Genomic DNA, 25,359 nt, shown 5'->3' with positions numbered 1-25,359 from the left:
ATTAGAATAAGCTTAATACAATATTAACAATATGTGTTTTAATTATTTATCATTTTACCAAACAATTTTTTAATCAAATAAATAGGCATCATCAAACAAAAAGTTTAAACGCTATATATCATTTACTATTAAGCAGTAAATATTTTATCAAGATACCAACAAACTGGTTTAAGCATATCATTTACCAAAATATCAATGGTTTAAGCATACCCTCAAACATAAGCATTTGAAAAAAAAACAAAATAGAAAATAAAATGTATGTATGTAATAAGCCAATATAAGAAATTTTCAAACTTTCTTCATTTCCAAATTGTCTCTTGCTTCACTGCCTTCTTTCACCAACATACACCTAGTTTTCTTATCAAGTTTTGAAAATTCCAATGCTTCTGCAACATTCAATTTTCTCTGCTTGTTGATTTGATGGTTTGCTAGCTTAGAAACATAAAATGTACGCAACTTTGCAATCTTCTTAGATGTCCTAACACTTTCTTCTCCCAGTTCCACATCCCATTTTTCTTCTTTCTCACCCATGTATTTTTCCATATGCCTCATCAAAAATAGACCATCATCATTTGTCTTAGTTTTTGTTTGCCATGCCATTTTCATTTTCTTTGGCTTCATATATTTAAACAAAGAAACCTTATCCCGCCGATTGTTGTCCAAAAACTTTGAAAAGTACATTTGCTGCAATGCATATTAATAAAATACCATTATATTTCCAAAATGATCACTATATTAAGTAAATAAATCTTATAAGAATATAAATATTATATTTTATATTCTAATCAGAATTTATTTACTAATACATAGTGGTTTTTTAAAGTAAACAATTATGATTAACATAAAGTTTTTAGATTTATGCATGAAACATTTACCACAAGTTTAGGAATCTCTCCATAGACATCTTCTATATTTTTGGTGTATCTTATGTTGTCAATGGTTATATGTTCTAGATTTGTAAGGTTGAAAAGAATACAATAAAAATGACCACGGTTGTGTATTGGAAAAAACACCTGTAGTTCAAACATAAATACAAATGAATTTTTGTAAATTTTAATATGAATATGTTATCTTGTAATCAAAAATACATACCAGATTAATAGAATTGAAATCCACTTTTCTTTTGATGTCATATAAGTAATTGTTTACAGCCTCATCAAAAAGTCGGGATCTTTCAACAAAAGGTATTAAAGAATCCAATAATTTTCCTGTTTGTACATATAGAACAACAGAAATATTATAATACATTGTTACAAATTATAATTAGAATACAGAAAATAAATTTAAAAATTAAGTACCATAATTTGAGTGTTGAAGAAGACACGTGGTGGTGATTTTTTGTTTCTCAGGTTTTCTTCTTCAAAATTAAGAACAGCAGCCCAACAATCAATAACGAAAGGATGTATCTTATGATTTGGACGCATACCCTCAAAATGCACCCTATCCATTATGTCTCCAGACTCAGTTTCAAACAGCATTTCCCTTCAAACAAAAATATTGAATTGTAGTTAAAATATTCCAATAAGAATATTACACAATTATGAATTTACTTACATTGGATCTTTGTCTGCAACGCATCTAAACATGATTTGCGCCATTATCTCTTGCTCAGTACTGACTTTTTCACTTAAGTCAATTACCCTATTCACAAAAGGTGATCTAAAAATATTTGGATTAGTCACCTTCCTTTTCCCTCTTTCATTCACATTCTAACCCTTTTTCCCTTTCTCATCTAAAATATGCTCTTCATTCCCTTTTAATTCTCCATCTTCATCATTACCCTCATAATTATCACCACTTTCTGCATTGTTCATTAGTTGGGTTATTTGAAGATCAAAGGAAGGAAATTCTGAATTTTCAAATGTTAGCTTTTTTGGAAGAGGAGATCTGACAACTGGATTTTGATTTGTATTTGAATCTGGATTTCTGTTTGAGAATATTCTAAGCAAATCCCCATCCATTTTTTCTATGAATGAATCAGACCAAGGGGAAAAATCAATAGATATACCTTTTGGATTGTGTTTTGGTGTAACAATTGAGCTCTCACCTATGTTGTCTCCAACCACCTTCTCTACAATATTCCCCTCCCTAATATTCTCCCCACCAATCATTTCACCACCCTCAACAAGATTTTTGCTCTCAACATTTTCTTCTAAATTCTTCTTTTCAATAGTCTCGTCTATATTATTCACCTCTAAAGCCAAATTTATTTTGTCATCAACATTTATGCCTTCAAATTCTATTTTTCTTTCTGGATTATGCGGATGTCTAATCGTTTCCTCACCAATATTGTTCTCAAAACCCAAATTTATTCGGTCATCAACATTCATATCTTGATCTTCTTCTTGTGTTTCTTCATTCTCTAGAAACTTATGTTGTAATGGTTTAACAGCTAAAAATGCAACCAACTTTGTATTCATTCCTTCATCTTTATCATCATCAGAATCAGAAATGTTTGTTTTATTAAGCTCTTCATCTCTATCTGCTTTGACTTCAGTTCTCTCCTTAATAGTTTCTGATTTCTCTCGACTAGAAAAAAGTATAGTTGAAAATATGTCTCCAAACTTTCTTATCATCTCCTTCGTTTTATTGTCTTCGGGGAACTTCGATAGACAATGAAAAATAATATCTTCCATATCATTCTTTTCAGTTGAGACATTGTTGAAAAAATTTTCATACATTTCTTCATACTCCTGGGAAAAAAAGAAATTAGAATATTTTTCTTATATTAAGTTAGGATATAATTAAAATATATTCTAAAACATAATTTAATAATATATTCTACTTAGAATATACCTCAATACGTGTGTCCTGATTCTCATTCACCTGATCTTCATTCTTCTCACGTTCTAAATTTGAACTTTGTTCAATTAGATTCCCAACCCCAAATCCACCAACTTCAATCTCAAAAGATTGTCTTTCCTTCAACTTATTTGTTGTCCACATCGTAACTAATGGTGTTTTACGTTCTATTTTTTAGAGTTTGCATTCAATTTCATCATAGTAAATTAGCTGCATTATTTTAACATCATATTAGATATCCATTTTTAAGAAAAAAATAAGTATATGAAAAAACATACCAATAGCAACAACATCGGGCCTATATAATAATGTTGGATATTATTCCTTTTATATCAGCTCAGATACCGATTGTTGGAAATATAAAAATCTGATCACCACAACAAAAGGCTCGGTTACCAGTTACTGTGTGACAGATATATGAGTTAAAGGTATAAGATATAGATATATATAAAGAATAATAATTGCGGAATAAGTATAAATATGAAAGCTATAAATGACTGAAAGCTATAATAATATAAATGACTGTATTTAAATGACGTAAAGCTATAAATAATAAAAATTACTGTATTTAAATGACATAAAGCTATAAATAATATAAATGACTATATTTAAATGACATAAAGCTATAATACAGTATATAAGTATATAAATATATATCAAGTAGGTTCGTCAATAAATTGACTGAACTGGACTCATGGAACGACTAGTCGATATTTGTTCTTTGAGTGGACTGGTCGATATTGGGACTCTTGGAGCGACTGGTCGATATTTGTTCAAAGATCAATCCGGCATTGGATAAGTAACAAAAATTTCATTTAAAGCTCGGTTTTATGTAAAAAAAGTGTTTACAAAAGGGTACAAAATACATGGGTTTATGTATTTGTATTTGAGGTATTTTTGGGTAAAAACATGCACACGGGTCATGTAAGATAAGGCACAAGTGACACGGGTCGTGTAGGAGGGTTTTGGAGGGTTTTCTTGATGAATGATGCTGACACGGGGCGTATTGATTTAGCCTTGCTGAAAACGGGGCGTGTTCATGATGCTGATGCTGACACAGGGCGTGTTGATTTAGCCTTGCTGAACACGGGGCGTGTTCATGATGTTGATGCTGACACGGGGCGTGTCAGATTTAGCCTTGGATTTAACACGGGGCGTGTTGAGGTACAGAAGCATGAAGAAGGAAATCAGAGGGCAACACGGGGGATGTTGATTCTTCCTTGGTTTTAACACGAGGCGTGTTCGTGTCTGAGTCAATTTTGGGATTTTTGTGATTTGAAGGTAAGTTTTGTTTGTGATGTTTTTGGCTAGGGAATTGGAGTTATGGTGTTTTGAGGATGTTTTCAAGGTTGTTTAGAGGTTGGAAGGAGTTTAAAATAAGGTGGTAAAGGTGGTGGAATTTCTATGAAGATGATGATGAATAGTGATGGGTTTTGTGGTTGATCTTGATGCAGAAGGTTTTGGGTTGTTTCATGGTTGTGTTTTGGTGTTTTGATGTAAGGAAAGTGTTTGGTGGTGTATGATGTGATGAACAAAGTTGGTGAAGATGAAAAACCTTTAGTTTCAATGAAGAAGATGAAGATGGTTGATGGTGTTCTTCATTTCATTGTTGATGATCTTGGTGTTCTTCACTTAGCTTCTTGTTTGATCTTGGTGTTCTTCATTTAGCTCCAGGGATTGAAGATTGAGAGGGTGTAGTTTTACAAAGGAAAACTCACTATATCATATCTATCTCTCTTACTCTCTTCTATTATCTCCAACACAAACACACACTACATACACATGTATATATATGAGAAACAAATATCTTGTAGTAGTGCACTTGAGTGTAAGTTGAAAGATGATGTAGAGGCTGCAAGTTGATGTAGTAGTAGGAGAAAAAAACGTGTGAATGGGTTTAGCTTCTTCATCTTTGACTTTTGTTGACTTCTTCTTTGTTTGACTATTCAACACATATACAACATATATATAATACATATATACATATATAATATATACATATGTATATAATACATATATATATATATATATATATATATATACGTATATATATATATATTGTTGAAACTGTTTAGTCACACATATGTGTTTTCGTCATTCGCGTGTTTTCGTATTTTCCGTTTTATCACGCATTCATGCAACCTGAAATAACTGATAATATTTGTTAGATTGTATAATAACAGTTCATCTTATTTCAGTGATGGTCACATACAAGGTTACATAAGAACATTTTTCAACAATTTCCCCCTATGTGATCATTGCTGAAATAAGGACAGGTATGATATAATCATATTGACAGTTTAACTTTTGAAGATTCGAGATAAAAGATTTGTCAATAGATAAGATATATATAAAACCATAGCAATTGATTTGAAAGTTTGTGACTTGGTTTAACATATCTTATGTAAAACATTTTCAGAAATTTGTTTCCGAATCAAAGTCTCGGGTTCGGTTATTAAAGGGTAGCCATATATGTATCTAAAGAAATTTCTTAAGATTTTATAGCATTATTAATGACGACAAGTGATCTAACAGGTCGATTCAGATGAACGCTCATAGGTATAGCTCACACTTCACTTGGGTGTTTGGTTGTTCTGGCAGCAGAACAAGTTAATGATCACTAAAAATGAGTGATATCTCTCTCTGACGACTCACACTCATATTGGAGGTGTTCAACTATGCTTTTCCTGAAAGGTCACTTAGTCTCATTATTAGATAATCAATCCAATAAGACTGGTTTCGGCATTACTCAGGGGGTTTCTTCATTCATACCATTAAAGTTCACTCTCTCTCCGTCGGGAAATACATGTAGAGGGGTTTAGCAATTTTCATAGTGCAGTTTGCAACTAAGAATCTTCAGTGATGAAGGCTACAGTATCCCGGGAAATCCATTGTTGTTGCAGCTTGTTCTTTGATGGTATCCTTTTTGTTGATCAATATATATTTGTTGTAAAAGGATATTTTGTTTTAGCATCGAGAATTTGCTACATTTGAGAAAATTGGGATTTTTGAGAGTATCTATCTTGCGGGATTAAGATATCCCTTTTAGTGAAAATGGTTAAAAAAACAGATTAATGGATCTTTTGATGATTGTTTTGAAATAACCATTTGGTTGAAACTTTGTTTGAAAATACCAAATGTAGGGTTTTTTTGTTTGGTATTTCTTCGGTGAATGATTTGGCTTTCTTGTTGATTCGTCTTTATTTTGATTCGTCTTTGATGATTGGATTTGGATAGATCTTTGGTTTTCCTTAATAAGTGATGGTTGAAATCCTTTTCGTTTCGTCTTTTCTTGTTGATGGATCACGGGATCTCAAGACTTCATTTTTGGTTGGCTTATATCTAGGTAGGGATTGGTGGCATAAAAGACAGTTTGTCTAGTATGTAAGAAATGAATGTATCGTCCCTGGTCATTTTGATATCTAAGCAAAAATGAGACCGTGACAAGGTATAATCGGATATACCTTATAAGCAATAGCGACACACCTAAGCTCACAAGAAATGAATTCCACAATGATTCAGATTGACGAGGCACAAATTCTCACATGGGTTTTTGTTTTCATCTGAACCTCCTAACCTTATGTCCCTTGATTGTTTAAAATCGTCAATAATGAAATAAAATCGAAGTAAATAAAGTTATATACATTATGAAAAGTAGGAGATTTGAACCTTCACTCCAATTGAGAATCAATATGACTTAAAATCTTCATCGAGCATAAGCATCTGAAAATTAAGTCAATAGACGATTAATCACAAGGTTCTATAAAAGCTTATTATGGCAAGTCTTTTATTATGTTTTTGAAGATTTGTTTTTCTGAATGTTTTTGGAAATATTGGTTATTTGAATTTTTTTGGTATTTTTGAAAAAGAAAGCAATTTTCAAATGTTTTTGAATTTTCTTTTTGAATGAAAGTAAACACACTATTGTACAAACAAAAAGTAAAAGTTTAAGGATGGATGTTATCTGGATTTAACATTCCTAGACGGCCTAGGAAGTATTGAAACTTCATTTCATCGAGAGCCTTAGTGAAGACATCGGCAATTTGATCTTCGGTATTGATGAAGTGCAATTCGATATGACCCTTTTGAATGTTGTCTTTGATAAAGTGATATCGAATGTCGATGTGCTTTGTCATGGAATGGTGAACGGGATTGTGAGAAATGGCAATTGCACTGTTTGAGTCACAAAATATGGGAATTTGTGAGATTTTGAAGCCATAGTCACGCAGTTGAGTTTGCATCCATTTGACTTGTGAACAACAGCTGGCGGCAGCGACATATTCAGTTTCTGCTGTTGAAGTGGATACACAAGTCTATTTCTTTGAAGTCCAACTCACTAGTCTACCTCCTAGGAATTGACAGCTACCAGATGTACTCTTCCTATCTAGCTTGCATCCTCCGTAGTCTGAGTCGGTGAAAGCGTTCTGCTGAAAATCGGATTTAGCTGGATACCAAAGGCCAAGTTTAGGAGTGGCTTTAAGGTATTTGAAGATGCGTTTCACAGCAACTACATGGGATTCCATAGGATTTGCTTGGTATCTAGCACAGACACATGTAGAAAACATGATGTCATGTCTGCTGGCAATGAGGTATAAGAGTGATCCGATCATTCCACGATATCTTTTCTGGTCAACGGGTTTGCCATTTAAGTCTGCATCAATTTTGTATCCAAAAGCCATTGGGGTTTTTGCGGTATTGGATTTTTCCATTGAAAAACGAGTGAGTAGGTTTTTGACATAATTCTCTTGGTTGATGAAAATGCCATCAGTTGACTGTTTAATTTGAAGTCCGAGAAAAGTAGTCATCTCCCCAATCATGCTCATTTCAAATTTGTTCTTCATTAAATCTGCAAACTTAACACTTAAAGATTCATCAGTAGAACCGAAAATAATGTCATCAACATATATTTGTACAATTAAAAGATGTTTATTAAAGATTTTACAAAAAAAGGGTTGGATCGATTGAACCTCTTTTAAAACCTGATTCTTTGAGAAATGTTGACAACGTGGCATACCAGGCTCGGGGTGCTTGTTTCAAGCCATAGACAGCTTTCTGCAATTTAAAGCTATGATCAGGAAATTAGGGATCTTCGAAACCTGGTGGTTGTTGGATGTATACTTCGCGATCTATCTCTCCGTGTAGGAATGCACATTTAACATCCATTTGGAATAATTTGAAGTTCTTATGTGCAGCATATGCAAGAAAGATGCGAATTGCTTCAATTCTGGCAACTGGAGCATATGTTTCATTGTAGTCGATTCCTTCTTGTTGTGAATATCCTTTGACTACAAGACGTGCCTTGTTTCGACAAATGATTCCTTGATCGTCAGTCTTGTTTCTGTATACCCATCTTGAACCTATAACAGTAACATCGGGTGGAGTAGGAACAAGATTCCATACGTCATTTCTTTCAAATTCTGCTAGCTCTTCTAGCATAGCTTTTACCCAGTCTGGATCTTTTATAGCAGAATGTATGGTTTTGGGTTCAGTCATGGATAAAAAGGCTCCAAATAAACATTCATTTGTGGATGCGGCTCTAGTCTGAATGCCTAAGTTGGGATCTCCGATGATTTGGTCTGTTGGATGATTTATGGTCCACTTTATTAAGCGATTCTCTTCCGCTATAATAATTGGAGTTTCAGTATCCCATTGTTCTTCTCCAAGAGTTTCATCTTGGAATAGGTTTGAAGGTTCCCCCATAAATGATGCATCGGGGTTGTTTTGGCTATTTGGGGATTGGGTATTTAAAGGAGGATTTGGTGTTTGTTCCAAAGATGAAGTATGCGTTGGTGGTTCCCCCTCGAATTGATCTACATCATTTTGGTTTGTTTGTGGAATAACTTCACTGTGTGTTCCTGTAGGATCAATTAAAGTAGTTAGAAGTTCAGAATTGTAAGCAGTTTTTGGTTGTTCAAAAAGTAAATCAAGATCGATTTCAATGTCTATGTCAGGAGAAGGTGTTTGTTGAATTGGATTTTGAAAAATATTTTCAATCATTTTTGAACTAAAATGTTCACGATCCAATTTCCTGACATAAAATTCATCGAAATGAACATCGGTAATTTCTTCAATTACTCTAGTTCGTTTGTTTAGTACTCGATAAGCAGCTGAAGAAAACGAGTAACCAAGGAAAATTCCTTCGTCTGACCTTGATTCAAATTTTGAAAGGTGATCTTTATTGTTCTTTACGAAGCATCGACAACCAAAAATATGGAAAAAATTGATGTTTGGTTTTCGGTTGTTAATGACTTCATATGGTGTTTTATGAAAATGTTTATGGATTAAGGAACGATTTTGAGTGTAGCAAGTTGTGGCTATTGCTTCTGCCCAGAAGTATTGTGGCAGATCAGCGAAGATAAGCATTGATCTTGCAGCTTCACATAGAGTTCGGTTCCTTCTTTCAACAACACCGTTCTGTTGTGGAGTGTATGGGGCTGAGAAGTTATGTTCAATTCCTTTGTCTTTGAGAAATGAATCTAGAGTATTGTTTTTGAACTCTAAACCGTTATCACTTCGGATTCTTCGAACAGGTCGTTTCAGCTTCAACTCGATTTGTTTGATGAATTTGATCATCTCTTCAGGTGCTTCTGATTTTAGTCTTAAGAAAAAGACCCAAGTAAAGCACGAGAAACCATCAACGACAACAAGAATGTACTTCTTCCCTTGTATGGTTTGGGTTTTGGCAGGGCCACAGAGGTCTATGTGCAACAACTCTAGTGGTTCGGATACACTAGATTCTGAGATGCTTTTGTGAGTGGATTTGGAAAGTTTTCCTTTTTCACATGCAGCACAAAGAGTTTCATTATCAAGCTTCAGAAGTGGTAGCCCTCGAACAAGATCATCGCCGATTAATTTGTTGATGTACCCAAAGTTTAGATGGGAAAGGCGACGGTGCCATAACCAACTAATATCTGCTGGGGCTTTAGATAGCAGACATATATCGGGTTTACCGTAGATAAGATCCATGTCAAGTGGATACATATTTCTGGCACGGTCAGAATCAACTATAACATCTTTGGTTTTGGCATCCATGATCAAGCTTCGTTGTTTGGTGAAAAGAACTTCAAGATTGTTATCACACATTTGAGAAACACTGATGAGGTTGTGTTTCAGGTCATCGACCAAGGCAACTTTCTTTATGGTAAAATTACCATTTGTTATGTTTCCATAACCTTTGATTTTTGCTTTCATGTTGTTGCCGAAGGTAACATCTTGATTGGTTTGTATAGGTTTGAAGTCACGTAAGTAGTTCCGGTTTCCTGTCATATGCTTGGAGCAGCCACTATCAATACACCATGTATCATCATTGGGTTCTCTAGCATTAAGTACCTGCAATCAGACAGAAAGTTTAGGTACCCAAATCTGAATGGGTCCTGGTTTGTCAGTTGTTATTTTGGGTGCTTTGCTTAATGAATGTCTTTTATCATTTGACTTCACATTATTGTAATGGTTTGATTTATAACGATGGAATGGTTGAGGTTTGATTTGATCTATCAATTTTACCCAAAATGTGATTTGTTTTTGAAAGCCTGTGGGTTGATAAGATATGTGATTTGGTGAAAGATATCCTAGATGTGAAGGTTTGTATGAAAAGTTTTCTTCATATCTGGGATGTGATGGGCGGTTTTGAAAAGCTTTTTGATGATGATGGTTTGAAACTTTCTGATGTGATGGTTTTTGAAAGTTCCTTGAATGATTAAAAGTGATATCTTGAAAGCGGTTTTCAAAAGGTTTTTGAAAAGGTTTTGGTTTTTGTTTGGAAACCTGTTTATGAGGTATGACATAGGGTTTAACGGGTTTCTTTGGTTGGTTTAAAAAAATGTTTGACTTGATTAGTGGGGTTTTGGTGACTTGAATGGATTTTTTGCTTGTTTGTTGTTTCTTGGAGTATTTTTGTCCCAGACTAGTTTTTCCAACAATTGATGAAGTCATTGTAGGAAAAACAGTTGGTATAGAAGTACTACCATCCTCATAAGAGGAATTTTCTCCATTCAAAAAGTTTTTAAGTTTAGTGGTTCCATCGGTATGTTTGATTTGGTGAGTTAAAGAACTTACAGAGTCTGTTTCAGAATTTACAGCTCTTTTGAAAGACTTTTTGGAAACACTGAAAGCAGTATCATCTGGACTACAGTTGATAACTGTTTCGTCTTCTGAATCTTCCTCATTAACAGATGTGAAAACATCTGGTAGAGTAGATTCAGAGTTTTCACAATTCGTCATGTTTTCCTGTTTTGCTTGTTCAATTTCAAAGGATTCTCTTCCAATTCCTGGTCTATAATTCGTATCAATTTGCTAGTTCCTAAGGTGTTTGCCTTTGTGAAAATATCATCACTTAGTTTTTTAGCAACTTTGATAGAATCCATATTCCATATCAGTCTTTTATTCTCGGTTTTAAGAGAATTGATTTGTTTTAAAGAATCAGTCAGTTTTTCATTTAGAATATTGTATATATCAGTTGATTCTTGAAAGTCTTGTTTCAACTGAAGGATTTCCATTTCTAAAATATCTTTTGTTTCAGAAGAAATGATTGAATGATTTTTTAGTTCCAAATCCCTTTTCTGAATTAGGGACTGATTTAATTGTTCCAAGACGTGATTATAATCTTCTAGTTTTCTTTCAACGTCTCTTACCAATTTGCTTTTAGTTCTTGTTAATTCTCCAAATTTGAGTTGCAAGGTTTGTAACTCAGATTTGCAAATATCATATTTGACCATTGTGTCATGATATGTTCTGAGATCAGCTTCAAGACTAGTCTCAATTTTGGTTATGTGGGACTCAAAAATTGTTTTGGAAAAACAAAGTTCAGAGATCATAGACCATACTTGTTCTATGACGTTTGGAGCTCTTGAAGGTATTTCAACACCAGCTACGAAGCAGAAGTTTGATTGTGCTTGTTCATTATCAGCTTCGTCATCAGATGTTGGCCAGTATTCCACGCTTGGTTCATGGATTGCCATCAATGCTTTTTGCTTTTCTTGGTTTTCCAGTTTCTTCAATTCATCGGCTCTTTGAGCATAGTATGCTGAGTCTTTGATTTTGGTTTTGTTTTTGGCTCGGCATTCTCTGGCATAGTGATTTGTTCCTTTGTAGTTGTGACAAATGATCACTTCTTCATCCCTGTCATCCTTTTGACTTTGAATACTGTGAGGTATTCCAGACACAAGTTCCTTTTTGGCTTGGAGTTCCAACTTTCTTATGATATCGGTTTGAGTGGCTTGATTTGTAGCAAGAGTAGCCATATTTTCTGGAGTAATATATGTTCCTTCTACACACTTCCAGATATCTTCATTTATAGCGTCAAGATGAAGATTCATACGGTCAACCCACGAATTATACTCTTCAGGAATAAGTATGGGTGCCCGTGAACCAGATCCTAAGCTATTTGCAATGGAGACAGAGTTCATGTTGGAGTAATTTGCCAAAGACATTTTTTTGAATTTTTTTTTAAGGATTTTGAACAAGTGATAATAAAATGAAGTTTTTAAAGAAAAGCTTATGGAAGGTTTATAAACGCTATAACCAAAAGTTTTTCGACAAAAATTTCAAGGTAAATCACACAAGCTCTGATACCAATTGTTGGATATTATTCATTTTATATCAGCTCAGATACCTATTGTTGGAAATATAAAAATCTGATCACCACAACAAAAGACTCGGTTACCAGTTACTGTGTGACAAATATATGAGTTAAAGGTATAAGATATATATATATATATATATATATATATATATATATATATATATATATATAAAGAATAATAATTGCGGAATAAGTATAAATATGAAAACTATAAATGACTGAAAGCTATAATAATATAACTGACTGTATTTAAATGACGTAAAGCTATAAATAATATAAATGACTGTATTTAAATGACATAAAGCTATAAATAATATAAATGACTATATTTAAATGACATAAAGCTATAATAAAGTATATAAGTATATAAATATATATCAAGTAGGTTCGTCAATAAATTGACTGAACTGGATTCATGGAACGACTGGTCGATATTTGTTCTTTGAATGGACTGGTCGATATTGGGACTCTTGGAGCGACTGGTCGATATTTGTTCAAAGATCAATCCGGCATTGGATAAGTAACAAAAAGTTCATTTAAAGCTTGGTTTTATGTAAAACAAGTGTTTACAAAAGGGTACAAAATACATGGGTTTATGTATTTGTATTTGAGGTATTTTTGGGTAAAAACATGCACACGGGTCATGTAAGATAAGGCACAAGTGACACGGGTCGTGTAGGAGGGTTTTCTTGATGAATGATGCTGACACAGGGCGTGTTGATTTAGCCTTGCTGAAAACGGGGCGTGTTCATGATGCTGATGCTGACACGGGGCGTGTTGATTTAGCCTTGCTGAACACGGGGCGTGTTCATGATGCTGATGCTGACACGGGGCGTGTCAGATTTAGCCTTGGATTTAACACGGGGCGTGTTGAGGTACAGAAGCATGAAGAAGGCAATCAGAGGGCAACACGGGGCGTGTTGATTTTGCCTTGGTTTTAACACGAGGTGTGTTCGTGTCTGAGTCAATTTTGGGATTTTTGTGATTTGAAGGTAAGTTTTGTTTGTGATGTTTTTGGCTAGGGAATTGGAGTTATGGTGTTTTGAGGATGTTTTCAAGGTTGTTTAGAGGTTGGAAGGAGTTTAAAATAAGGTGGTAAAGGTGGTGGAATTTCTATGAAGATGATGATGAATAGTGATGGGTTTTGTGGTTGATCTTGATGCAGAAGGTTTTGGGTTGTTTCATGGTTGTGTTTTGGTGTTTTGATGTAAGGAAAGTGTTTGGTGGTGTATGATGTGATGAACAAAGGTGGTGAAGATGAAAAACCTTTAGTTTCAATGAAGAAGATGAAGATGGTTGATGGTGTTCTTCATTTCATTGTTGATGATCTTGGTGTTCTTCACTTAGCTTCTTGTTTGATCTTGGTGTTCTTCATTTAGCTCCAGGGATGAAAGATTGAGAGGGTGTAGTTTTACAAAGGAAAACTCACTATATCATATCTATCTCTCTTACTCTCTTCTATTATCTCCAACACAAACACACACTACATACACATGTATAAATATTAGAAACAAATATCTTGTAGTAGTGCACTTGAGTGTAAGTTGAAAGATGATGTAGAGGCTGCAAGTTGATGTAGTAGTAGGAGCAAAAAAACATGTGAATGGGTTTAGCTTCTTCATCTTTGACTTTTGTTGACTTCTTCTTTGTTTGACTATTCAACACATATACAACATATATATAATACATATATACATATATAATACATACATATGTATATAATACATACATACATATATATATATATATATATATATATATATATATTGTTGAAACTGTTTAGTCACACATATGTATTTTCGTCATTCGCGTGTTTTCGTATTTTCCGTTTTATCACGCATTCATGCAACCTGAAATAACTGATAATATTTGTTAGATTGTATCAAAAACAGTTCATCTTATTTCAGTGATGGTCACATACAAGGTTACATAAGAACATTTTTTTTAACAAATAACACTTGGGGTTGTCTGGACGCCATCTCCTTTTTGAATTTTTCACACAGTACAACAAATATGCACACCAATCGATTTTAGAAATGCCATCTACTTCAACAAGTGCTCTAACTAGAACTAAGTTGTTTATCCCCATAGGAATGGATTCTGCAAACATATTAACAAATAAAGCTATGAAACCCAGCTTGAAATTCATATCCACTTGTTCAGATTTTTGAATAATATTCTTGTAGTTTGTTGCATTTGCCTTTCCGTCTTCAAGTTCCTTCATCCATCCATCAAACACTTGATGATCTTCACTAACCTTGTCCAAGTCAAATAAGCTTTTTCCAGTTTTGGGTAAACCAAACACTTTATGAATTTTTTTCCTTTGTGATCTTTATTCTTTTTCCTTTAATCAAAATACTGTTTGTGCCTTCATCATAATGCTTAAGCACAAAACGGCAAAGTTTTAAGGGAATACTCTTAATGTTGATCTTCAAAAATGCTTTAAATCCCATTTGTTTCACCCAATCTTTTTGTTCTGATGTCAAAGAACTTACAGCATCTGTCATCAATCCAGGTGTCGATCTAGTGTTTATTGAAGGCAACTCCTTCAATATATCTTTCACAGTCTTTTGCTCTTTCATGGTTTTTTGTTTATTTATTGTTGCACGATTGTCCCCACTATTCCTTTTCCTTTTTGCTTCTTTAATCTTTGTCACTCCTTCAACATATTTTCTATCACCGGCTCTCTTTTTTACATAGATTTCTTCATCAGATTCATCATCTAATTTATTACATCAGTCATACATGTTAGTAACCCCACAAAAATCCAAAAATCATATATCATTTAATTACAAAGTAATATTCCAAACAGAATATTATACATATACACTTATTATATCAGAATATTTTATGAAATTTAATCCAAAAATACTATATCATCTAAGTAAAATGTAGATATTTATTCAAATTATATTATTTATAAAAAATTAAACTCAAATGTTGCAAAATCCTATATCAGCTAAGTAAAACAACAAAAAAAAATCAAGTATAACATGATTTATGATATAATAATATATAGAATGTGTAATATGAACCATAAATATTTCATATCATAGAAACATACTTTCACATCAATAAACAATAGAAAAATACTTTCACATCAAAATACCAAGAATTTGAGTTATGATCCATAAGCAATTCATGTCAAACATAGTTTATGAAAACTATTCTTCGAAACACTCTAATATTTATATTGTTCCATAATATTGGAATTGTAAAGTATAAAATCATATTTTACGAAGAAAAAAAGTTTAGAATATTTTACCCGTTGACTGTGTATATGATTCTGTCTCTATTCTGTTGAAGAATCAGAAACATGTTTTTTTTTGTGCTTCACATCATTATGGATTAATTTGTTGTGGCGCTTGAAATGTTTTTTGACTTTTCTTTTTTTCTTTTTATTTACTTTATCTGCATCAATAATTATTCTATTAGAAAAATATAATATACTTTTATTGGATGTCAACATATATATTATAAAAGACAACATATTTTATCATATTCATCACTCTCTGTTGTGGATGTCTCTGACTCTAATGTCTCTGACTGTGAAGATGAAGAATCTGAAACATAGTGTCTTTTTTTCTTTTCAAGTCTTTTCTTCTTTTTTGTATTTTTAGCTGTATGAAGAAATTTAAAAATTGAAATAAATTAGAATATTTATTTTAATCAACTTGAATGTTCATAATAATCAACCGAAAAAAATAAATCCAAAAAATTTATTTTGTTAAGTGTTTTAAAGAATGATTGTTGATACCATTTTTTAATTCTTTTTCTATGCTGTGAGGATGAATTAGAGGAAGAATCAGAGTCGCTTTCAGAAGTAACAACGTTTTTTTTTAATTTTTTTCTTTGATTTTCCTTCATCTGACTTCTTTTTCTTTTGATTTACAATTTGCAAATCTTTTATCATGAAATTTAACAATTAAAATCAATTAGAATATATGATAAAATAAAATTAGAATATTCAGAATAACTAACTTAGAAAAATAAATCCAAACATTTGTTTTTTTTTATGAATTATTTGAAAGAAAGTGTGTTCATACCTTTTTTAACCCTATCTTGACTCCCTGAATCTGTATGAAGAAAATTATCAAATAAAAACAATTAGAATATTTATTAAAAGCATTTAGAGGTTAATAAAAGCAATTATAATATTTAATCTAAAAGTAATCACAATTTATACCTATATCGATATAAATTGCTTTCCCTGTTTTTCTTACAGTTGCATTTGTTTGCACTTTTTTAGCTGCATCAATAATAACAAATTTTATTAGAATTTGCAAATCTTTTGTCATGAAATTTAACAATTAAAATCAATTAGAATATATGATAAAACAAAATTAGAATATTCAGAATGACTAACTTAGAAAAATAAATCAATTAGAATATATTAGTTTATGATATATAATCTGGTCACAGTTCTATAGATACATAACAACAAATTTCTATTTATCAATCAACATAAGATTTGTCTTCTTTTTCTTTTGATTTACAATTTGCAAATCTTTTGTCATGAAATTTAACAATTAAAATCAATTAGAAAAATAAATCCAAACATTTGTTTTTTTTTATGAATTATTTGAAAGAAAGTGTGTTCATACTTTTTTTAACCCTATCTTGACTCGCTGAATCAGTATGAAGAAAAATTATCAAATAAAAACAATTAGAATATTTATTAAAAACATTTAGAGGTTAATAAAAGCAATTATAATATTTAATCTAAAAGTAATCACAATTTATATCTATATCAATATAAATTTATTTCCCTGTTTTTATTACAGTTGCATTTGTTTGCACTTTTTTAGCTGCATCAATAACAACAAATTTCATTAGAATTCATATTAGTTTATGATATATAATCTGGTCACAGTTCTATAAATACATAACAACAAATTTCTATTTATCAATCAACATAAAATTCACTAGAATACAAAGATTTTTTTTGGCTAAACACTATACTACAATCATAATAAGAGATTTGTAGGGGTGAGCAAAACCGAACCCGGAAACCGAAAAACCGACAAAAACGAAACCGAAACCGTAATAGAAACCGACGGTTTGGGTTTGATTTTTTTAAAAAACCGAAATATTGGGTCGGTTTCGGTTTTATAAAATACAAAAACCGACCCAAACCGAATTTTATGAAATATATATATTCTGCGATTTATATATGTATATATTTGTTTTCGTTGGCTTCTAAGCAAAAAAACAAACTTGGTGTAGTGGTTAAGGCGCTGCAATGTTCTTCCACTTGTCCCAAGTTCGAAACTTATTGCCTACATTTCATTTGTTTTATTTATTTTGGTTGTCCTTTAAAAACTATCCCACATCGTCCAGGTGTTCAAACTAACCTCCATGTCATCTCTTATATAAAACATGTTGATTCTAACTTCATTCCCACATCGCCCCTTGTAACAAAAATCGATCATCCTTACTTCTATAAAAGGATTATCATCTTTCAAAGAATTACTTGGAATTTCTATTGGGTTTGGGTTTAAACCCAAAACCGAACCAAAAAAAACCAAGAAACTGAACCCGTCGGTTTTGGGTTGGGTTGGGTTCTAAATTTCTGAAAACCGATAAGTTGGTTTTGGGTTCGGTTTTAAGTCAAAACCGACCCAAATCGACCCATGCTCAGTCTTAGAGATTTGTGTTACCAAAATCTATAGTATTAGACAATTTATGGATCTAAATCTAATTAAATGATGAACAATTAGTTAGAATAACATAACATCTTTGCTGATTTTGATTAAGAATATTTAGATCAAATGAAATGGGGAATAATTAGAACACTCTATAGAGTTAACATTTAGATACATAGACTCTATATAAATCACACACTGAGATTGTATGCTTTATAATTTATACTCTATATTGCATTACATCCTGACTTCGACATATAAATCGCTAGTGAACTATCTCGATTATTAGACATTTATTGAATACACACAACGATTTAAAGTGAAAAAACTTTCTATAATAAGAACAGATAAGTTTATTGAGTAAGAACAAGAGGTTTGTAGTATTATACTTACTTGGAACAGTTGTTGATACAAAATCAGAATCAGAATCTGTAGAATGAGCCATTTGATGCGATATCAAATTCAAAATCAAAATGTTTTTAATGTTCTAGTTGATTATCGAGTGGTTTTCGTGTAATAATCGGAAGATGAATTTCAGGTATAATCAGAATCAGAGTCTGAAACAATGATCGAGAATTGGAAGCAGAACGATGATCGAGATTTGGATCAAATGGGTTTTAGGGTTCGTACCGGGTGTTTTTGTGTGTTGAAAGAAAAAGAATGCAAAATTTCATTCATGCCCCTCCGTGTCTTGATCTAATCCCAAAGTTCCATTAATTTACAAAATTGTCACCGCCTATTTTATGGTTTATTCTGAATTAATATCAGCCTTTGATTATTTAGGATGAGTGGTCAAGATTTGGTCTCTCCGTCTCACAAAATCAAGTGGTCTCATATATATATATATATATATATATATATATATATATATATATATATATATATATATATATATATATATATATATATATATATATATATATATATATATATATATATATATATATATATATCCAACTTTTTCAATAGAAAATATAAAAAGATTTTTTATTATTAATTTAGTCCTTTTTCTATCGTCGTTTCTTATTTATTCTAAATCCGTTTAATATAACGAATTTATATTTTTCAAACTTAACAAAAAAAAATAGTGAGTTTATTTGATAACTGTTTTTTAGCTTTTTTTATCATGATATAAAATCGATTTTTAGGCTATCAGAGTTTTGTAAAAAGTAGTTACGGATTAGGATTCCGATGATCAGGGTTTTGTAAAATTGGTTTCGGATAAACGAACAAAACATCAAAAAGTTAAAAAAATAATAATAATAATAATAAATTCCTAAGTTATAAATAGTTTAATAAAAAAATTCCGAAGTTGTAAAATCGTTATAACCTACTATTAAGTTAAAGAGTAAACTACACGAATAATCCCTATGGTTTGGGATAATTTGCGCGTTTGGTTCCTAACTTATTTTTTTAACTCGGAAGGTCCCCATTGTTTGTTTTTGTTACGCGCTTGGTCCCTACTGTTTGTTTTTGTTACGCGTTTGGTCCCTATCTTACCTAAAAATACTATTATTTAAATAGGAAAAAATTGTGGGTTAGATAAGGAAACGTGAGGGAGATGGGAGTGGAGGTGTGTTTATTTAAATAGATTAAAAAATCAAGGGCAAAATAGTTTTTTTAGGTAAGACAGGGACCAAACGAGTAACAAACAGAAACAGCAGGGACCTTCCGAGTTAAAAAAATAAGTTAGGGACTAAACGTGCAAATTACCCTAAACCATAGGGACCATTCGTGTAATTTACTCTAAGTTAAATGAGAAAAAAAAAATGGAAATAACAATAACTAAAATGATTTGTACACAACATTTTTTAGTAATACATAACAATTTATGTTTTAGATACATGTATTGTACAGCTGTATAAAGCACAACTTATTATGTAGGGTTAAAAATTGTTGTATATGGATTATCACACATAAATAAATCTATTACTATTAAAAAACAAATAGATTTTATAAAATAAAGTTGGCCTAAAATTAAGAGATTTATAAAACGAACAATAATAAATCATAATATGATTTTAAATAACTTATATAATTAAATTAAAACTAAAATAATTTTGTACCTAATTTATATTAATTTTATTAAAAAAAACTACAATAATAAGACTTGGAGAGTTCAAGAAATGATCGATAAGACAAAATCTACGCAGATCTAATAATTCCCAGCAAAAGACAATCTTTGCCTCTTAAAAGTACAAAAGAGGGAACAAACCTCCCTCTTTGCAATTGAAATTTGAAGGTGCCCTTTTACAGTGACTGAATAACACTGTACTTTTTTCTAATCAAAGATAACTTACAAAAGAGCCATTCCTTCCTAAAAAAAAACCTAAAAATCCTACAACCACTTTGTTAATAATTAGAAAAACAACATATCTTAACCTTTCTCACATGTTAACATTACATTTTTTTTTTACCTCACTTCACTTCTTCACCGAATGGCCAGTCTTCCTTTTATGCCGGCTAAAATCCGATACAAACCGAAAAGTCTGACCGCACCCGTCCTCGGTGCACACATACGGTCTTGCCCCGGTGTGGACCCGTATATGTTCGGTTCGAGCCCACGCCCATTTGAATGTCATTTTACAACCTTTCCATGGACATTGAAGAGGGCGATCATCCATGTGCACACGCCTGTGTTGCACCAAATACTTATGTGAAAAGAATTTTTTACCACATCCTTCCACCGGACACACGTTCCTTTTATGAACAATAAGTTCTTGTTTACTATCGAAACTCATATTACACCCTTCCATATCACAAGCAAATTCACCATCTTCATCTTCATCTCTCACTAGTGCTTCCATCGTGGGACCCGAACCCAAACCCTTTTTCACCTTTTTCGTCCCACTCATTTTCTTAATCTCGGGAGACGGCGGTGGTTTTATAATCCTTTTTCTTAACCGCCTACTCGACCCACCACCACCACCACCGCCGCCACCGGATTCTTCGCCTGAATCCATGGAGAACGGTGGTGTGATTGTTCTAGACAAAAGGGCGGTGGCTGTTGTTTTCTTTCTTAGGTTCGTTCTCGGCTGTCGCCGGAAACCGCCGCTTGCCGCCACCGCTGCCGCCTCGACTTTCGCAAACTTACTTTTTACACTACTTTCCACCATACAACTCTTCTTCCTCTTTCTCACACTTTTTCTAAATTCGGTGATTTCGGGTCGTTTTTCGATTTTTATATTTGATAAAACCGAACCGGGCCCACCGATCTCGTCTTCTTCTGGGTCCCGTTCCGTTAACAACGGGTGAGCTTGATTCGACATCCATACTTTGCCACACCATTTTCCTGCCACCACAATTTTTTTCTGCCTTCCGGAAGGTTTTGCTTTTGTTGGGCTACTGGAAGTGAAATGTCCAAATGCACTGTAAATAACTAAATTGTAAGGCATTTGTTTGCTGTAAAGAGGCGAACGGGAAAGGCTAGCACTGTAAAAAAGATTGATTCCTAATTTTACAGCCCAGTCTCGGTTTCCGTGTGTGGCTTCTGAACTATCGAGAGCCGATTGTATCCATTCTTTGTCTTCTTTGTTACTTTCTCTAAACCCAAGATCTGTCCACCTGTCATGGGTCCCACATTCTGTTGCAACTAACTTTGCTTCCGAATCTAAAGAGGGATAATCTGCAAATAGCGTACCAAAATCACATTATTGGTCACTGAGTATAGTTAATTTTTTTTGCAAATTTGGTCCCCAAAAGTTCTCTTGTAATTTTGGTACTTGGTAGAGGACTTTTTCTTTTTGGGACCAAAACTGAAGAAATGGGCTATACTCAGGGACCAAAAATGTAATTTTCTCCAAAATAATAGTTCAGAAAAAAAAAAAAAGTACCTTGGTGACAAAGGAGTAGAATGTTGATACCACCAACAGCGCGGAGGCGTTGTTCTACTTCCAGAGCATGTTGAAGGCAAAATATGTGCATTCTAGAAGAATCTTCATCACATGATGTTTTTATGTTTTCAGTTTGTTTTCCAGAATCGTGTGTATCAGATAAAGGATTTTGTGACTCTATCTCATTATCAAATCGACCTTTTGAACAATTTGAGTCCTTGAAGCTTTTGTTTCTTTCAAGCTTGATAGAACATTCGAAAGTCTGATCATTTATATCCTTCATATCACCTCTCACATCCTCATCATCATCATGATCATGATCTTTGTTGACATGATCATCATCATCATCATCAGAATCTGAAGATTCGCCATAGGCTAAAGCCAAGAGGCCAAGGGAGGAATTCACTTTTTGTGCTTCAGTAGGTGAAGTTGCACCCGAATTATCATCAACATTTTGAATTTGGTCACTAGATTTTATTGGAACATCAAATAAACCATCATGGCCTCTTTTTGGTATTTTCCCTGCATTCATTCATATGAAGAAATTATATAAAATGCTTTATATAATTTTTTAATAAAAACTACAAAATTGTGTACCTAAAGAGGATTCAGCATCCACCACACTTGCATCTTCATTAGCAGCAAAGAACTCAGTAGCAGCAACAAGATCACTAATACCTTTACAATCAGCTGACATGAGGTAACCTGCAGCTGCTTCTGTAGGTCTAATAATTGCAACACATGCATAACACAAAATCCCACATGTAACACATGAAAAAATACCAGGGTCTGGTTTTTTATCACATTCCCCGCCCTTATATCTTCCACTTCCCATGTTATAAGAAGCTAATAAACTACTCGATGAAGCACAAAATGAAGAAAGTTTTCTCATGGGTTTTTTGTCTTGAACAGCATCATCTGAATCTGAACTGTTTGTAGAAAACTTGAATCCATCATTTTGACCAAATCCAAATTGACTTCCGTTAGATTTAACGGGATTCCGTTTGTCCGAGAATTCTTCCGGAAGAATTACAATAGCAGAGCCTTTACCAAGATTATGAAGAAGGTTGTTGTTTTGCATCATGTCTTCTAAAAATAGTCTTTTTACTGAAGCTTCTCCTTCAACTTTTAACTTGTCTTTTAATCGGGAGCTTCGAGGTTCGGGTTTGATGCTTGTTGGCACACTGTAGAATGGGTGTTTCTTTTTCACATAATGCAGAAAGAAATGACTTAATACAGAAAGTCAGAGAAAAAAGGAAGAGAAACAGACCTTGAAGAGAATGATATTGCAAGATCATAAAGCAACTGAGAGTGAGACACCATTGGAGCACAGTTAATCGAAGCCCTACGAATTGCAGCATCCCGTGCAACTTTCAACCAGCCAGGTGTCGCAATATTAGCGGCTTCCCCACAGTTAAATCCTATATTGAAAAGGGAAAAAATGAGACACAAATGGACAATAATAAGGTGGTGTTTCTTTTTGACTTAATAGAGACAGAACTCAGTAGATAAGTAATAATATGTTACCATGACTGAACCCTGAGTGATAAGCCCTAGGGAAAGTGACAACAAATTCTCCAGCATTTTGCACTAACCTGGTTAAAACAAAGTTAAAAACCACACAGTTTCGTAAGGTAAATAAATTGATCTTAAAAGACAAACCAAAAGATTACAACTTACAAGTAATAAGAGCTTTACCTATTTGTGGACTATATCACCTCTACAGAGTGTTATCAGTCTTACTTTTGACTAAATTTGAAAAACTAATATAGAAATTCATCGACCATCTATTTAAAATCTTGCCAAAATTGGTTGTAATAATGTTTGATCTTATAAACGTGGGTCTAAACAAAAAAAATAGAATCTTAAAAACCCTATAAAAGCCTCACCTGCAGCAAGGAACACCAGCCCTAAGTAATACCTCTGGAGATATAATTGTCGTCTTCTCACCAAGAGTAGCAAAAGTCACTGAAAAGCAAGATGAATATGAATCAAGTCGCCTCTGAATTGGGTTGCTTAGAATTAGTGAAGCCACAGACAAAAACGTGTAACAGAGCATGTAGTTAATCAAGAAAACAGGGGAAATTCGAGAGGTATGATGCATCTATCTATCAGAATTTATATGAGATGGTAATCGTAATAACTCACCAATGGGATTGATCTCGCCTCCATAGGCATGTTCCCTGATAACATCTTCAAATGCAACCGCAGCATCCCTGGGTACGCCATACCAGGTTTTCGAAGCACCCAAATGCATATAATTCAAGCTATGGAAGTCATGATCTTCAACATGCCAAGCAAACCAGCTAAACAGCATGGAAATGTAAACCATGGGCGAAGTGACACCAGGTATTTCCTCCTTCATAAACTTCAACAAAGACCCTTTTGACCTTGAAACCCCTCTCATATTCCACTCGGTCTCCCCCACCGTCAAGGCGTCCCCAATCTCCTTTTTCCCGTGTTTCTTCCCATGTCCACCGCCCGTTTGATCAAATGCCGAGCCGGGCATGTCATTTGCATACTCGACTGAAAATGGTTTATCCACATGAGCCTTCCAGTAAAGTGTCTCGACTTCCAACGCCGTTAAACCCTTTTTCGAATTTGATCCTCTTTTAAGGTAACTCTTTTCAAAGCTTTTGGCTTTCACTTCAAATTGGGGCACGGTGTATATCTCGCCGCTCTGCCAAACAGGTTTCTGAACCGGTCGATGGTGCCTACGAGGGCAAAAACCGACCTGTTGCTGCCTGGTAGTGAATGTAGGTGATGAATCAGGGTTTCGGGCGGACAGAGAGCGATTCAGGTTAGCAATTACAGTTTTCTTGGGTGAAGCAGAGACAGGTGGGATGATTTTACAGATTCCATACTTGGAAGCTTCTTCTTCGATCTTGAAAATATATGAAATTGGATCTTGAAACTCAGCTAGGGTTGGGTGGTACTCTGGTGCTAAAGGGAGAGACTTCAACCATGGAAAAACCTCTTCACCCATTAAGGAAAATTACCGACACATACAAATAGAGTAGATAAACTTACAGATATTGGGGTATGCGTATGGTAGATCTGAGAAGCTCGTCAGAAGAGGTTCATGGTGAGCAGAGAGGGAGAGAGAAAGAGAGAGAAGCCTATGAGATTCCTATTATATTTGATATAAATTGGTGTCTCCTCTGTTTTCTTTATCACTAATTTATATTGTATTGAATTGAATTTCCCCTGTTTTTGCTTTTCGGGTTCTGAGTTTTCACAGAGGAAAAGGTGAAAATTGAAAAACAAGGGGCAGAGGAATGGGGTTTTGTTGTGGCTTTGGGAAGGCAATGAATGTTGTATCTTTTAAACTTCTCTAAAAAAAAAAAAAACTGTACTGATTAATCTTCGGTAAAGAATAAGTAATGACAATTTTTACAAGTGTACAGAATTTTTTACTTACTAGGTTTGATGCCTTGTGTTATACAAAGAGGTTATATATTTTTATCATAATATACAACAAAATGGTTTTTACTAATTT

General features: G+C 33.3%; 2 protein-coding genes across 2 annotated transcripts; both read right to left on the bottom strand.

Annotated features, from left to right (window-relative positions):
* Window positions 1-7,115: 7,115 nt before the first annotated feature.
* Window positions 7,116-7,814, bottom strand: LOC128127074 (uncharacterized mitochondrial protein AtMg00810-like). Its single transcript, XM_052765400.1, has one exon. It carries the CDS (start codon window positions 7,812-7,814, stop codon window positions 7,116-7,118), a length of 699 nt encoding a protein of 232 aa, XP_052621360.1.
* A 12,375-nt stretch (window positions 7,815-20,189) lies between these two features.
* On the bottom strand, window positions 20,190-25,117 carry LOC111881423 (lysine-specific demethylase REF6). Its single transcript, XM_023877818.3, has 7 exons — window positions 24,009-25,117; window positions 23,750-23,828; window positions 23,388-23,455; window positions 23,131-23,281; window positions 22,458-23,044; window positions 21,861-22,382; window positions 20,190-21,652 (listed from the first exon to the last, which is right to left on the bottom strand). Exons 1-7 carry the CDS (start codon window positions 24,844-24,846, stop codon window positions 20,451-20,453), a joined length of 3,447 nt encoding a protein of 1,148 aa, XP_023733586.2. The 5' UTR covers window positions 24,847-25,117; the 3' UTR covers window positions 20,190-20,450.
* Between the last annotated feature and the right edge of the window lie 242 nt (window positions 25,118-25,359).

The sequence above is a fragment of the Lactuca sativa genome, chromosome 1, assembly GCF_002870075.4.
Source record: "Lactuca sativa cultivar Salinas chromosome 1, Lsat_Salinas_v11, whole genome shotgun sequence".
In the NCBI taxonomy this organism is placed as follows: Eukaryota; Viridiplantae; Streptophyta; class Magnoliopsida; order Asterales; family Asteraceae; genus Lactuca; species Lactuca sativa.
This window is presented reverse-complemented; position numbering and strand designations above follow the sequence as displayed.

What these genes read in the sequence shown, in the direction of transcription:
- LOC111881423 (XM_023877818.3), bottom strand. Translation starts at nt 24,846, where the DNA reads ATGGGTGAAGAGGTTTTTCCATGGTTGAAGTCTCTCCCTTTAGCACCA. An exon ending in AGGCGAGATCAATCCCATTG is followed by an intron (nt 23,829 to 24,008) that starts GTGAGTTATTAC and finishes CTTGCTTTTCAG; the next exon opens with TGACTTTTGCTACTCTTGGT. An exon ending in GCAATATCATTCTCTTCAAG is followed by an intron (nt 23,045 to 23,130) that starts GTCTGTTTCTCT and finishes CCCATTCTACAG; the next exon opens with TGTGCCAACAAGCATCAAAC.
- LOC128127074 (XM_052765400.1), bottom strand. Translation starts at nt 7,814, where the DNA reads ATGCCACGTTGTCAACATTTCTCAAAGAATCAGGTTTTAAAAGAGGTT.